Here is a 17,581-nt window from a genome sequence, read left to right as displayed (position 1 = left end):
GACATCTAGAAGATAAGACACAAGAGATTTATTCAAGTGTTATGCTAAGCAAAGAAGAATGTCATTTGCAACTGGGGCTGTTTTGATTCACAAGCTAGGATGCAAACCTGCACGTTCTATTTCCTGGCATATCCATGCATTAATCAAATTTGGCACTTCATTAGTAGAAATAGAATTTAATAATATTCATTCATCTTTAACATTGTGAGGAAAACTTTGATATCCAATGGCTTAAATTTTCTGATGATAATGCATATGTTTTTTCCCCATGTTACAAAAGTAAACATTCTTAGAACTACAAAATTGTATGAGTAATAATTAATTGTGTATTATGTAAATAAACTTTATCTTGGTATGTATTAACTCATGTTCAATTTTAAATATATTGATAATAAAGTAGTTTTTCAAGTTTTGTTTTAGTTTAATTATTTGTTGAATACTCATTTTAATGTTTTTTAAAAATATATTTAATGTCAATCTTTTCACTAGAGTATTTTTAAAAAAAACCTGCATTTTGTTTGTTGGACATAAGTAGTACATTTAATATCTGGTTTTAATAGAATTTAAAATAGTTGGAATTATCTCTGGCCTAGTTCTAATTGTAATCTCTTTTCTTGTAATATTCTAAATGGGAACATGTTTATCTATTATTGAAATGACAAGTTGAAAGTTCCTTAAAATCTAATGTATACCACTTGTTTTTATATTAAATGAACATAATGCTTCCAGTAAACAGTGCTGTAAAAACCCTGCAGTAAAAATGATTTCCTTCAGTAAAATATGCATCCAGATGCAGCTAAAGCACCTTCTGGATTTATAGAGTTAATAACTTTAATATTAATTTACACTTGAATACAGCTGAAACAACTTGTTTGTAATACAAATTACCATTGGCATGAGTTTTCTTCATGAGTTATTTTAGCACAATTTCATCAGGTCAGCAGCTGGGATATTAATTCACTTACTCGCTTCTAGTGTCACAGTTGTTATTGCTTATAGAATGGATGTTGAAAAATAATTTTGTATTGGTTATACAAGTCATTCTGAGATTAAATTAGAAACAAAAAAATATGAAGTGTTCTTGAAGAATTTCTGGCTGTTGACATTACTTTGTAATATATCTGCAATTGAACAAATGTAAATCTATTACAAAATTCCAATTTTATTTTACTTGATACAAAATATATTAAGATGTGTTATGTGTGCATGAAATGCAGTACAAAGATGAGTTCTATAAACAAAATATTTTATACATTTGTTCATTTCTAACCTGCATGCAGCAAATGTATCTCATTATGATAAATGAAATGAGGACAGGCTTGCTGCTTTATTAAAAGTTTCTGTTTGCCCAACTCTTGCAAATACCTTGTTCTAGGGGTTGGTGTAATGGGGTCATTTCCACGGGGTCTCCTGCTGTTACAGTGGTAGGTCTACAGATTTACAATGCTAGAATCAGGGGTTCGATTCCCCTTGGTGGACTCAGCAGATAGCCTGATGTGGCTTTGCTATAAGAACACATACACACACCTTTTCCATAGGGGACATTGTACTCAGATTTTTCCATTGACTGACCAAATGTACTACATAGTTTATCATGTGATTATTTTATTATAATTTCTTGTATGATATAAATAGGAAATGTAGAAATCTATGAATTCCTTTTGAAACATATTTACAATCATTAACTCTGCTCAAAAGAGAAGATTAAGTCATAATGTTAAAAATGTAACTTTTAATTGCACATATTAATGTTTGATTTGTGTTGCTTACGATCATAAGAATTTTAACAACAACTATTTTGTTTTTTGTTAAATTACATTAAAACAACAGCTTATACCTGTTGTGCATGGTGTTTTCATTAACAGATATTCTCTGATGGAGTGAATAGCCAAGCACAATCATAATCCCAGCTTGTTTTCTACATACATAACATGTTTGTTTTTTAGTATTGAAGTGTACAAAGGTTACTATAATAGATGGTGTACCACCAGATCAAGGCTTAGGGAGTCACTTTCCTAAACTATTATCCCCAAGCATCATAGCTTTTGCAATTTTCATTAAAGTTTTATTCACTCCCTCTTCTTTACTAGCTTCCACCCCAGCAATTTTATCAACCCTTGTTACCTACTGCATCAGCCATTCTCATTTCAACTAATCTGGTTTAGTAACAGTTTCACTGTTTGCTTTAAAGTGACGTTCTCTCCTCTGAGATTTTTTATTCACAGTCGTGCCTTTCAGGTTGTCAAACTGGTGAGCTAGAAACTCTCAGGTTTATTTTATTTAATGAATGTTGAATGTAATAATAATAATATTTTTATAACATTTTCATGTAGTGTAAATAAATATTGTCAAGGAAGTTTTTTTTATTTGCCTCGGCCATGTCATCAGTTTGTGATTTTTATCTTTTAGTTTCAGTAAAATACTTGTTATGCAATCATGTATATTTAAAAAAAAAAAACTCAAGAAAAGCACATTTCACTTCATAAACCACATGATCATTTGACTTGTGTCTTTTTTATTGTGAATCCTTTTTCACTGGTACTACTCAAAAGAAACGTTACTGATTTACCAACTGGTTTGAAATAAACCTACTTTACAAATAGGCTTTGATAGGTTATTAACATCCACATCTCTGTTTGCAACTGCTAGAGTAAACAGTAGTGTTTATTCACAAAAACGTGACATTTGTGATGTGTGTGAAAAGGAAAAGTACAGTGATTTGTTGGAAATGGATTTAAAGAGACCTGAGATGATTTTGAAGTTTAAATAACATAAATATTTTATTTAACAAAGAAACCTGAAGAATGGCTGATTGTTCTCATGATATAATGTCGGTAAACAGAATGAGTTGTGATATTTAAAAGAAGTTAATGAAGAGGAGGGGATGAATAAAAGAGAAATTCATGGACAGAATATCAGCAGCAAGTTTTGGTGTCTTCAGGACAAAAATAACTTCTGCTATCCTCAAATATTAAAACCAGTCTTTCAGAAAAGTACCAAAACTTGCAATTATGAGGTACCTTCTTTCTGTTGCTGATTAATTAGAAAACATACTCTGTAAGGTAAAAGTATCTTTGTTTCATGTGAAAGTCCTCCTCCCCCCTAAAAGTATGCCCCATACACAAGGTCAAGAAGGGTGCAATATAGCTATCCAAGAAACAGTATATTAAGTTTTTGAATGGTTAATTTACAAAAAGTAACATTCCTGGCTAAAATTTTTACATGTGCAGTATGTGGAGAAACATAGAAAACTGTAGACAAGACAAAGCTATGGGAGAGTAAAACATACAATATTTGCACATCGGTAGCTTATGAGATCATACAATGCTTCTGATAACGTACACATTGTACATAATAATTAAGAAAGAGTATTGCAGCTAATCACACTATTATAGATGGGGTCTTCTATTTACCATACGTAAAGATTTATTTATTTTGTTAAATATTTTGGCTTGATTCTTTGAATATTGTAACAGAAAAAGTACAAAAGTAGTGAATGTAATGAAATATTTTAGGCTTACCAAAAGTGGAAATTATAAAAACAAGTTAGTAATTTTAGAGATGTAAATCATGCCCAACAATAACTAACTTTGTGTAGGATTTTGTTCATATAGTTGAAAAATGTATTTAGTTAACAATCCTAAGAAACTATCAGTATGCATTTTAGAATATGCTAATTCATTGTACGTTTCTTAATGCACATGAACTAAAGTATACGTATAAACGTTGGGTTACTTAAAGAATACTAAACAAAATTACAGTATGTTCAAATGTTTCAGAAAACAATGTGTATAGCTCTTCAAGATGTTAAAATATTGTAAGATTTGAGTTTCTTTTTCTGTTTTTTACTAACGTTAATTGTATTATGGAAAATTAGAACTAAGACAAGAAATAATGTACAGATGCAAAGTTCATTTTGATTTCTTCCAAAATCTGGTAACTTAGTAAAAATGCTGTTTATATGTAAAATTAATATTTGAAAGTTGTATCAATAGAAAGTTAAGTAACTATTTATAAGTTAATTGACAGACATTCTGCAGAATACCTAAGCTGTTTAATTATGGAAAAGCAATAATTGTTTAATCAAAGCCTTAGAAATTCTGTTGAATGTTCCTGAGGTTATCCAAGCTATATTGCAACTCAAAGGGAATTTTCATACCATGTTTCAGATTCACAGGGGATCCAAGTTGATGAAAAAACATGAAGGAAAACCTTTGTATGTTGAGGGGTAAGTTCATTTTTAAAATAAATATCAGATGATATGTGTGTATATATCATAAAGATATGTGCATATATTTACCTTCTCAAATAATAAGTGTATCTGTTCTAATTCAATAGGTTGTCTTTGTTGTGACTTGGCTTTTTTTTGGTTTTGCTTTAGCTCGGGGCCAGGCATGAATGGCCTAGTCACTGGTATGCTTACCCTGTAATAGCCGTTTGAGCAGATAAGAGTAGCCATGAGCTCTCAACATTTACTGTTGTCTGCCTATCTACTTTATCATGTGGCTCACACATGACTATAAAACTTTAATTTGTTTAAGTGGTTTTTGTTCTGGAATTTTGAGAAAGAAAGAAAAAAAAACTGCTTCAATTTGCCAGTACATCCTTGGGTTACATTAAATGGTCATCAAATAACTCATAAGTTCTTACATTCTCCTCCAGAGTTATTGTCTATTGATAACTATGGTAGCTGTTCAAGAATCATAGAAGAAGGGCTTTATGTGTAAACTGTGGTTCCATGTTCAGTCTCTCATATGTAAGAAAAAGTACATTGAAATCACATTTACAGTTTTAAAAAGATAAACAGTAAGTTAAATAGCCCAGACGTAGGGCATACTCATTAGTTCAGTTGCACATTTCTTTGGACTGAAGTAAGTGGCAGGCTTGAAAAATCCAAGATAGTCAAAAGCTTTCTTTTTCTAGTATCACACAAAACCTGTGTAACAGAAAACTACATGCTGTAGGCAAAATTATTGTGGACCATAAAGTTAGGTACTTTTCATCATTAATGTCACAGTAATTACACTTATGTAATTGTGTGTTTCTTTAGAGATACTCTTTTATGTGCATGTAATAAAATTTCACCGAGTTACATTCAAAACTTAATTGAATTACTTTATATTATGGTATACAGTAAACTTGACATCAAAATAGAGTAAATAATTTATATGTTATATAAGTTTAAATTCTTAATTTTATAAGACAGTAGTTAAAAAAATATCCTGCAATCTCTTAGTATGAGAATTGGAGTATTTGCTCTCTGCGTATCTCTTTTTACCTAATTGTTTTTACCACCCCTTCAAGAAGTGTGAAATTTAATGTAAATTACTCCTTATAGAGTTGTTATTTCTCAGGCAAAGCATAATTTTTATAGCCTTTAATCTTATATTGTTGTAGAGCATTATTTTTAGAGAAAATATGTTGTAAAAATAGATCAGTTGTGCTTGCTTTAAGTTAGGTGTTTGTGTTTTAGATATCGAAGTATAATTCAGAGTGGTTGTGCTGAACATGACAGTCGTTCTGTTGAATTCTACTGTGAAGATGATGGCCAAGTTGTTTGCAGCTATTGTGTTGTCATGGGAGATCATAAAGGACACAACATCATCTCTTTGGTAGATAAGGTAGAGATTCATTCAGTTACATAAAGATATATTTGTGTGAATTTACTCTCTTCAAAGAAGACTACTAGCTCTATTTTCTGCACATTTTCATACTTTGTGATCTTGTGTTAAAGAGAGATCAGGACAGATAGACATTTTAAATGCAGTTTTTGTCATGGTAGTGAGTTTACTTGTAAATAGAAAAAATTAACAACTAGAATTCTCATTTGTAATGTGTTTTTATATTTATTATACCTAAAACAACATAATGAATTTTTACAGATTCCTTCCCAGTTTATTCTACTACTATTTTGTGTTGGAGGTACTTGAGTTCCACCTACTATTATAATTATTATTATTACAATGTACTTTAATCTTGAATCTATACTATTGCCTGCATGGTATAAGATATATTTTTTTTATAGAACCAGTCTTGTACTGATAATCTACAATGCTCGATTATGGAAGGTCAGAAGTTTTGCTATCGCCTGAAGTTAACAGAGAAGGTAATGCACATTTTTAACTGCTATTTTACCATGCAGTTATTTCTGTTAGCTTGAAGTTATTAGGGAAAAGACTACAGCATTCATTTCTTTTATAAAGAAATAGTTTTTGTCACTAACTTTCATAGTAATAATCCTCAGTCAATAATTTTACTGTCTAAGATAAAAATACTACAGTTAATATATAAGGGTTAGCAGAGGTCCTTGAACTTCATGAAAACAAATTATAAAAGTTTCACTACTAGAAATCATGGAAAATAACTGTTTTTAAGTTATAGTTTAAAAAGACCTGAAATTTTAGTTTCAATAAAAAAACCTCCAGTTTAATAATCTGCTTTATTTATAAAAAACCTCCAGAGTGATAATCTGCTTTATTTATAAAAATCCTCCAGAGTGATAATCTGCTTTATTTATAAAAAACCTCCAGAGTGATAATCTGCTTTATTTATAAAAAACCTCCAGTTTAATAATCTGCTTTATTTATTAAAAACCTCCAGTTTAATAATCTGCTTTATTTATAAAAAAATCTCCAGTTAAATAATCTGCTTTATTTATTAAAAAACCTCCAGTTTAATAATCTGCTTTATTTATAAAAAAACCTCCAGTTCAATAATCTGCTTTATTTATAAAAAAACCTCCAGTTTAATAATCTGCTTTATTTATAAAAAAACCTCCAGTTCAATAATCTGCTTTATTTATAAAAAACCTCCAGTTTAATAATCTGCTTTATTTATAAAAAAACCTCCAGTTTAATAAACTGCTTTATTTATAAAAAAAACCTCCAGTTTAATAATCTGCTTTATTTATAAAAAAACCTCCAGTTTAATAAACTGCTTTATTTATAAAAAACCTCCAGTTTAATAATTTGCTTTATTTATAAAAAACCTCCAGTTTAATAATCTGCTTTATTTATAAAAAAAATTAAACAAAATAATAGTTTGGTTATCACATTTGGGTCTATTTACATTCTATGTTAACAACTGTAAGAGTTGTGCCTCGTGATTTGAAGACAGCTGCAATTTTTCCTGACAAGCACATAAAAATCACAAGAAATTACAATTTTAATCTAGTCTGGAGACTCTTAGAAATTTGGATGTTTACTCTGTTATTTACTTTAAAAAAATAGTTTTTGTAAGATGTCAGAAGTGATGTTCCTTACATTGTGTGAAACTATCCTAAAAAGATTATGAGCTATTAAAGATTTTAATTTTTAAACAGAGATAAACAAATAACAGAATTAATTACAAAATCTCACTGAGCCAAGGTGTATCCTCAGCTTTCATATCTTACCACATCAAAAATCTGTTGTAAATCCAGAATTTATGTCTTAATCTCATAGTTATTTACAAATAAATGCAATACAACATTAAAATCTTACACAACAAACAATTATTAAAAACAGGACTTGCCAGACTTGCATGTTTTGATGTTAGTAACAACACCATCTTCAGAAGTAATATTGGGACTTGTATACCCACAAAATCATTTGCATATTACACCATCTGGATTGAAACTATTCTAAGTTATAACACATCTGTCCAGTACTTTATTACTTTCATACCTGGACCAACTTCCTTATGTGATACAAAATCTTTGCCTTTTTTTCAATTTCTGTATTTTCTTTTATATTTGTTCTATTTTAAGTTTTATCTGCTTTACTAACTTACTGTCATTCCAGTGTATAGAATGAGTTGTTTGTACCACATGTTCTGTCAATAGAAATTCATTCACTTTATTTTTGTCTACTGCATTTTAAATTTCTAAATATTTAGCCAATGTAAATTTCTCCACAAATGTAAAGTATTTATGAATTCCACATTTATAAATTTCTTCTATTTTGTGAAGAAAATGTTCATTCTATGTATTTTTCATTATCTTATCCATTTTCATTGACAAACTTTGAACATGTGGTAAACAAACTCTCATGTTATCTACTTTGTTTTCTTCCTAATTTTGTAAATGTTAACATACTTAAATTACACTATGTAACACAAGTTTTGTACCTGGATAGTATGTGTTATTTCTTAATTGCTTATGTTGTAAAAGTACAGAGAATGGCCATTATTCCCTTTAAACTTTACTTTTGTGACCTGGATAATTAAATTTAGAAATTAACCTATTTTCTATGTAAAAACAGGCAAATTTGCACATTTTCATTTACATAAGTTCTGAATAAAACAACATATGAATCATGATTTACATGTATTTATACTAAAGTTATACAAAAATGAACAAAGATGTTTAGAAGTGAGTAGTTTTTAGAGATTTGCGACCTTAATGCAAATCACTTTCACATATCAGACCCCAAATATAGTCTCCCATCATGTTTTTGTTATATGTTCCCAGGTCACAAAAGCAAAGTTTGAAAAGAAAAATAGGTCATTTCCACTTACTTTAGGCATAAGCAATTGGAAAATAACACTTTCTGCTCAGGAACAGGAAAAAGTAAAAATTTTGTAATATAGTGTTATTGACATGTTTATGATATAATATGTCAATAATTTTGGGTTAATATCCTCTAAATTTAACTCAACTTTAACATCACAATCATAAGTGCATATTTTTAAGGTTCTGAACATAAGTGTGGAGAAGACATATCTGACTGTCCTTTTTTTTTTTTTTTTTCAGAAACTGTCAGAGCTAATTCCAGAAGAAAAAATCGATACATCTCTTCTTGTCAAGGAAGTTCATTCACGGTTTCACATAATTCATGGTTTATTGCAGCTCAGGTGAGTACACCAGGATGTATATTATTTGAAATGATTTTGGAAACTGAACAAAACAGGTGCAAAATGCAAATATGTTAATATTGATCTTCCACTGTTGTATGAAAATTAACAACACTACAGTACAGTCACATCTGAAAGAAATGTCACGTGACAAGTACATTCAACTCAGTGTTTGACTGGTTAAAGTTATTGGTTGTGACAGACTGAGGCAGAATTTCATGTTTCAAGATGATGCTCGCCACTTCACACTATCTTTTCTTTGTATCTACCTCAAAGATTTGCATTCCACTAGTAGTTTTGCAACTACCACCTAATCTCTAAATATTTTTCGTTAGTAGTAGTATTGCAAAAATATGTTATTGTGCAGCAAAAAGCCCTCTACCAGTAGGAAGATGAGACACCTCCTTGTTCACTAGCTTTTTTTATGCTTTTGCACTAATGAATCTTTATTCTATTCTTTGGTACTGAACACACTGCACATGTTTTGATTTTCATTTTAAAGAGACTTGTGACGTTGAAGGAACTTATTTTCCTTTTTTTTTTCTTTTTTTTTTTACAAACTGTGAACACATTAGCTCATTTAATATCTTCCACTTGTGTAAGTAGATAATTTCCTCACACAAGATAATGATAACTGTGTCATATGGAAGCACATTTACTAGGGATGACCAGACAGCCATTGTGTGGTGTGGTGGGTTCCCTTATGCAACCAGTATCTTCAGATTCAGTACCTTCTTCAGATGTTCCCCTCGTATTTCAAGGGAGAATGAAGAGGACAGATTTGTTTTTTTTCCTACTTATGCTTTTATAACTTCTTTCTTCATTGAAGAAAAACCTTAAAACTTCTTGCATTATCAGGACTTATTTTCACAGGTATTCTCTATTTTTTCTCTTTTCCTGTTGTCATATTATTATTATTTTTCCCAGCTACTTACTCCTAACCCTAACCAATGTTGTATACTTTTTCCTTGACCAGTTATGTTCCTGCAACATCTAGCCTCTCCTTTTTCATGTAACTGATTCTTATATCTTAAATTTTATTTATTCTGAATTCCCTTTTGCAATTCCCATATCATTTAGGATTGCCTTTACCTGTTCTGGGATGGGGAAAGGTATACTATTTGACATTAGTTTTGCCCTTCATTGCCCCATACTCGTGCCTTCACCTGATCTTCTTTACCTCATCTTTGTATACCTCAAGTATGAGGCACTTTACCATGCCCAGAGAAATTTGTAGGATATTCTTGTTTCCTTCACTTCTCCACTTTGGTCTATTCTACTTCTACCATTTCCCTGTTTACTCAGCTCTTAGGTAATGGGAATTGTTGTGTAGGGGATACTCTCCCATCCCAAGTTTGACTTATTTCTTCTCTTCTATGAGATTTTTACCTGGTCTCTTTCTTTGCATTGAAATTTTGGAGGTATTCCTGATTTGATTGAGTCAATGGCTGAGACTGCCTGCCATCAACCCTTAATTTTGTCCTTTCCACACTGTTCCAAACCCAACCCCCATCATTGTACCCCAACATGGTCCCTAGTTTCCCATTTTTTAACTCCCACTTCCCAACTTTTGTTTTCTATCCAGCATCAGACTCATCAAATTCATTGGTGATGATTAAATCAAATTGTGTTCTGTGGGTGCTCAGTTATCATGGTTTGAGCTTCTTTTGATGCTGGTTTTATTCTACTTTTTACCTGTGGACTTTCTTTTCAGTTCTTTTCCTCCTTCACTCAGCTCTCATGTTTCATACCCTCTTCCTAATTCCATCTGTGTACATCTTGAGGATGCAGTGTTCATCAACATTTCCAGATTTTCCTCACTCCTACTTAACATCTTATTCATCTAGAAGTTTTTCAACTCATTTCTCAGGTGTGATGATCCTCCTCATATCTGCCTGCAAGCTATGTAACTTCTAGTTACCAAGGTTTATGTCTATCCTACTCATATTGCAAGAGGGTTTTTTTAGCATGTAGGAACCATGGCTTCATCAGAACTTCTTATTCCTTTGGTTTACACATATATGTATTTCCTCAATGCATGTCCAGAAGAACCTCTCATGAAAAGATTTGACCTTAATAACTTACCTCTCACCTCCTCTACATGAAGATTTGTGCTGATGGCTAGACCAATCCAATATTTGTATGGATTTTCCATTACCTCTACTCACACTGGACTTGCACCTCTTTATCACTCAAACTTCCAGTAGTCTGTTTGGCATACTCTTGCTTCTTACCTCTTCTAGTGGATTCATTCCCATAACACCTCAGTTTTCCAATTCCAACTATTAAGGGGCAACCCAATGCAGAACTACTTGTTTTCAAAACCTTAGATCTTCCTCATATGGCCAGTTCTCTGTGATTTTTTTTTTCATCTGTCAAGTACCAGGTATTATGAGCTAGGTTATGGAATGTATTTCTTGGCAGGACCATGTAATGACAATGAATTGATATCTTAACATCTGGCCTTAATTCTAGACACTACTTTTCATGTTTTCTTGGTGGTTGGCTCAACTTGGGTTTTTACTTCTATGATATCCGAAAACCCAATTTTCTCTTCCAATAACAACTTTACTTTCTTTCCTGCTTCAACCTCACAAGTCACTATTCCATCACAAGATCTTATCCCCTCCCCCCAACCACATTTTTTTTTTTTTTTGAATTTTCTGGTCCATGTTGAATCAGACTCTTCAGTCAGATAGTCCTGATTCTATACATATTGACTCTCCAACTTCTTGTATTGTAAGTATTGAGATAGCCATAGTATTCTGCCCTGCAACATAAGGAACTGGTTTGCCTTTTCCTGGATAAAATATACCTGTAAGAGATGAGATACGTCCCCCTGCCATTGGATGTCACACTCCATGAGCTTCCTTTGGATGCTTTCTAAAGAGAAATCATCTGGGTAAATCTTTGCATTGGCTTCTCCACCACTTCAATATGTATTCTAGCTCAGTTGTGTGAAGAGGAATATATCTTCTCAGAGGTTAACATTTTCCTTACTTGAAAGTGTATTGTCAATAGATACTCACCTCTGTATACATAGCAATGTCATTATGCAGTAGCACAATTCAAAAGAAATCTCTGGAGAAGTCGTAGAAGTTATAAGAAATATAAACAAGGGAAACTAGAGAATATTTTAACGGGTAAACATCATCAGTATCAAAATAAGTAGGTAGTAACCATCATTAAAAGATCACACTTGTGCCATTAATATGTATACAGACATATGCATATATCTTATATCCTTATATATTTTATGAATTTACGTAACTTTCAGGTGTATTGGAATGTATACCCATCCTTGAAATTGAGAATGGAATTTCAAAGGCTTTAAAGTGCTTGAAAAGGGGTCCCTCTCTTTTTTTTTTTCGAAAAAGTATTTGAAAGTATTATAATAGTAGAATATGTCAATATACCTAACTTTAATGCCTGTTGTAGAGTTGTGCACAAGGTGTGACGTTTTTTTCCTTTTTAGTCTGCATTGATATGTTGAACAAATTGGTAGAAATTGTATACAGTATCTGTGGAACTTGACTGAGTTTGATGTGGATTTTAGTGAAAAATATTCTGACAGTACTTAGAAGGTCTCTGAAATTGATATGAGCAAGTTACTATGAACCAACAGTATAACCATGCATTACATTGTTCGTCCCACTTTATCATAACCTTCTGTTTACATAAACTGTTGTGCTCTCCAACATCAGCCACAATTATAACTATGATCAGTCATTACAACTTCTTTTTTTTTTCGTTTTCTGAAGTGATAACCAACAAAAAGAAAATGGTCCTTTTCATTAAAAACCTGAAAAGAATGACATGAAAATTTCCTCTGTATTTGAAAGAAAAACTGATGAATACATCCAGCCCAAAATACTTTATACTTCTACAAAAGAGACCAGTTTGGTATTGACATCTTCACCTCTGATGGTATCTAAACAAGGTTAACAGTTTTCTAAAGGTTAGCTTTATCTTTGATCCTAAGTTGTCACGACATTTTGCATAAAATAAATAAATCAATGTAAAAGTGACAGTTTATTTGTGTAAGATGGACCTCTTTCCTTGCATCTGAAAGGCCCAGTATGGCCAGGTGGTAAAGGCACTCAACTCATAATTTGAGGGTTGCAAATTCTAATCCCCATCACACCAAACGGGCTCGCCCTTTCAGCCATGAGGGCATTATAATGTAACAGTTAATCCCACTATTTGTTGGTTAAATAGTAGCCCAAGAGTTGGCAGTGGGTGATGATGACTAGTTGCCTTCCCTCTTGTCTTACACAGCAAAATTAGGGACAATTAGTCTTACCCTTCAAAATGTTTTCATTGTAGTTGTTTCACCTTAGAAGGCATAAGGTCAACACCTAACTAGCTTTATAATCCAAAGGTCACTTCTCAGTGAGCTTTAAAAGCTATGCAATGAGTAGTCACTATCTTTTTTGTGAATGTGTCTCACTTTTCTGAATAATTATGTGATAATTATATTTCATCTGAAAAACTGTTGGTTTCTTTTGTAAAGGTGCAAAAGTTATTTATTTTTCAATGTGAATTGATATCTTAACATCTGGCCTTAATTCTAGACACTACTTTTCATGTTTTCTTGGTGGTTGGCTCAACTTGGGTTTTTACTTCTATGATATCCGAAAACCCAATTTTCTCTTCCAATAACAACTTTACTTTCTTTCCTGCTTCAACCTCACAAGTCACTATTCCATCACAAGATCTTATCCCCTCCCCCCAACCACATTTTTTTTTTTTTAATTTTCTGGTCCATGTTGAATCAGACTCTTCAGTCAGATAGTCCTGATTCTATACATATTGACTCTCCAACTTCTTGTATTGTAAGTATTGAGATAGCCATAGTATTCTGCCCTGCAACATAAGGAACTGGTTTGCCTTTTCCTGGATAAAATATACCTGTAAGAGATGAGATACGTCCCCCTGCCATTGGATGTCACACTCCATGAGCTTCCTTTGGATGCTTTCTAAAGAGAAATCATCTGGGTAAATCTTTGCATTGGCTTCTCCACCACTTCAATATGTATTCTAGCTCAGTTGTGTGAAGAGGAATATATCTTCTCAGAGGTTAACATTTTCCTTACTTGAAAGTGTATTGTCAATAGATACTCACCTCTGTATACATAGCAATGTCATTATGCAGTAGCACAATTCAAAAGAAATCTCTGGAGAAGTCGTAGAAGTTGCCTAAAGGCTAGTGGCACTTGTATGGGGAAGATAACATAATTGTGTGATGAGGTATCTACTAGAAATATGTTTTCAGGTAAGAAACACATTAGGTTTAAATAGGAGCTACATGGAAGTCCTGAAGAGAGTATGAAAACTAAGCAGTGTCTGTGTATAGAAGTGGTGGAGGCACACAGCTCAAACTTTTCAAAACTAATGTTAGTTTACTCAAATTTATGATAAATAATCTATTAGAGATCTTGCCAGTGACCTAGCTGTTAGTACAAGTGTGAATGATACCTCCAGAAGAGTAACATACTTACAAAACAACACTTGGTGACCTCAATCGATATGTTTGTAGCTGCTCAAAACCACTGATTATGAGAGATGACCAAACCAAAAGACAAACAGTGAGGTAAGCCAAGCTGGATAAGAATGTTTTATACAAATAACTTAAAATAAACTTTTGATAGTATGAAAAACCAGCTGTACTATTTTGTATTTGTAAATACAGAATACTATAGCATTGTTCCTCTTACTCAGTTTTATTTTGTATTTTCTTTGTATTATATTGTATGAATTTAATTTATTTGCAATTTAATTACCCGTTATTTGTGACTCCTGTAGATGTATCTCTTGTGTACATTCCTAGATATTTCCAGCCCTTTGTATGTTGATACTTACTCTTATGGTTCTGTTATAAATCCTATTGAAATATTTTGGGGAAATGTAAGTTAGTAACTGGGATTTTCTATTTTGTTTTTATACTATGTGAAATAACTTTTTCCAGGGAACTGGAAATCATTAAGGAATTGGAAAGACTTTCAAATGAAAATGTAATTTGCCTGGAGAAAATGGTAAGTAGGCCAGTTTACTTTTAAATTATTTTCAAAAAGATTTTCTATCATGAAAATAATGGCTAAAGAGTAATATTGGTTAGAAACTGGTTCCTTCTTTGAAAACATGGTGAACTTAAAAGTTGGAAAATTTGAACTTCTGTCTTTTCTTTAATATTACTTTAGTAATAAGCTCTGAATTAAGAGAACAGAAATGCAGCATTAATGTATTTTAAATTCCACCTCTGGCTGGTGATTTGTCAGAAATGAAAGGTAGGTGGAGTTTTCAGTAGCCATCTTCCAATAAACATTTGGAATATTGTGATCAAAGAAAACGAGTTGTAAGTCAAACCACACAAATGTACTTCTTTAATTGGTCAGTCAGAAATCACTTTTAAATTGTAGTAATTGTGCAAATAAGATTTGTTTACCTAAGAGTCTGTAAACGCCTTTGGTTTGATTGATAAACTAAACATCCAATGGTAACAAACAGGCTATAATGTTTGGTTGACAACTGTTCATCATACGAAACTCTTAGTTTTTAGTGTATATTTGTTTAGTATATAATATGATGTGTAAATAAAAGCTTTAAAAATGGATATGGAATTATCTTCCCACTCAAAACAGGCTGGTTTTAATTTTATCAGAAAAGCATTGAAAGAATACTTTATGTTGTCATTGAACATCATAAATTTTTTGGTTATTTTTGACAGTTCAAAATTGAAATATAAACAAGGGAAACTAGAGAATATTTTAACGGGTAAACATCATCAGTATCAAAATAAGTAGGTAGTAACCATCATTAAAAGATCACACTTGTGCCATTAATATGTATACAGACATATGCATATATCTTATATCCTTATATATTTTATGAATTTACGTAACTTTCAGGTGTATTGGAATGTATACCCATCCTTGAAATTGAGAATGGAATTTCAAAGGCTTTAAAGTGCTTGAAAAGGGGTCCCTCTCTTTTTTTTTTTCCGAAAAGTATTTGAAAGTATTATAATAGTAGAATATGTCAATATACCTAACTTTAATGCCTGTTGTAGAGTTGTGCACAAGGTGTGACGTTTTTTTCCTTTTTAGTCTGCATTGATATGTTGAACAAATTGGTAGAAATTGTATACAGTATCTGTGGAACTTGACTGAGTTTGATGTGGATTTTAGTGAAAAATATTCTGACAGTACTTAGAAGGTCTCTGAAATTGATATGAGCAAGTTACTATGAACCAACAGTATAACCATGCATTACATTGTTCGTCCCACTTTATCATAACCTTCTGTTTACATAAACTGTTGTGCTCTCCAACATCAGCCACAATTATAACTATGATCAGTCATTACAACTTCTTTTTTTTTCGTTTTCTGAAGTGATAACCAACAAAAAGAAAATGGTCCTTTTCATTAAAAACCTGAAAAGAATGACATGAAAATTTCCTCTGTATTTGAAAGAAAAACTGATGAATACATCCAGCCCAAAATACTTTATACTTCTACAAAAGAGACCAGTTTGGTATTGACATCTTCACCTCTGATGGTATCTAAACAAGGTTAACAGTTTTCTAAAGGTTAGCTTTATCTTTGATCCTAAGTTGTCACGACATTTTGCATAAAATAAATAAATCAATGTAAAAGTGACAGTTTATTTGTGTAAGATGGACCTCTTTCCTTGCATCTGAAAGGCCCAGTATGGCCAGGTGGTAAAGGCACTCAACTCATAATTTGAGGGTTGCAAATTCTAATCCCCATCACACCAAACGGGCTCGCCCTTTCAGCCATGAGGGCATTATAATGTAACAGTTAATCCCACTATTTGTTGGTTAAATAGTAGCCCAAGAGTTGGCAGTGGATGATGATGACTAGTTGCCTTCCCTCTTGTCTTACACTGCAAAATTAGGGACAATTAGTCTTACCCTTCAAAATGTTTTCATTGTAGTTGTTTCACCTTAGAAGGCATAAGGTCAACACCTAACTAGCTTTATAATCCAAAGGTCACTTCTCAGTGAGCTTTAAAAGCTATGCAATGAGTAGTCACTATCTTTTTTGTGAATGTGTCTCACTTTTCTGAATAATTATGTGATAATTATATTTCATCTGAAAAACTGTTGGTTTCTTTTGTAAAGGTGCAAAAGTTATTTATTTTTCAATGTGTATTTAGTAGAAGATATTTCAAGCTATCACAGCTCTGTGTAGGTAAGTTACTGGAAAACACTTAAAGAAAATGTTTGAGAGTAAAACTGGATTAAATATTTGCTTCTGAAGTACAGACACTAAGTGTTTTGTTGTTGTTATCTTGATCCTTGTTGGTTGTATCTGGTCAACTTGGATGCGTGAGACTTTCTGCTTGATTCATATTTTTCTGTTTAATGTATGAGCAAATGAGATCAGGTGATTTGTTAATGTTTCCTCATTGCTATATCAGAATCAGTGAATAGAGTGTTAAAACAATACAAGAAGCCATCAGAGGAAATTTTTGAATCTGTTTAATGTTCTACATATTGCTGCTGATGTGGTAACAATTGAACTAGTAAATGGAGGTTGAATTTCTCTAATACAGAATGCAGTGTGGTTGTTAACATCTTAGGTTTGTTAGAACAATATATGTACACTTTATGGCAGAGTTTCTAAACTCTATTTAAGTCATGGACCCCTTTCAGAATCTGATTTGAAAGCTATGGATCCCCTTTTCAGAAGCATATACATAAACGCACATGTACCCAAAATAATGG

The 17,581-nt window shown here is 32.0% G+C and overlaps 1 protein-coding gene across 2 annotated transcripts in view; it reads left to right on the top strand.

Moving 5' to 3' along the window:
* The window catches only part of LOC143251172 (RING finger protein 17-like), a 105,044-nt gene that overhangs the window by 20,333 nt on the left and 67,130 nt on the right, over nucleotides 1-17,581 (top strand). For both annotated transcript variants that reach the window (XM_076502574.1, XM_076502575.1), the window contains exons 6-10: nucleotides 4,170-4,228; nucleotides 5,474-5,621; nucleotides 6,026-6,106; nucleotides 8,732-8,832; nucleotides 14,801-14,867. In XM_076502574.1, coding sequence (XP_076358689.1) covers nucleotides 4,170-4,228; nucleotides 5,474-5,621; nucleotides 6,026-6,106; nucleotides 8,732-8,832; nucleotides 14,801-14,867 — 456 coding nt within the window. The remainder of the gene's footprint in view (nucleotides 1-4,169; nucleotides 4,229-5,473; nucleotides 5,622-6,025; nucleotides 6,107-8,731; nucleotides 8,833-14,800; nucleotides 14,868-17,581) is intronic.

The sequence above is a fragment of the Tachypleus tridentatus genome, chromosome 5 (assembly GCF_004210375.1).
Source record: "Tachypleus tridentatus isolate NWPU-2018 chromosome 5, ASM421037v1, whole genome shotgun sequence".
In the NCBI taxonomy this organism is placed as follows: domain Eukaryota; kingdom Metazoa; phylum Arthropoda; class Merostomata; order Xiphosura; family Limulidae; genus Tachypleus; species Tachypleus tridentatus.
Note: the sequence above shows the minus strand (reverse complement) of the source record. Positions and strands in the feature narration are given on the sequence as shown.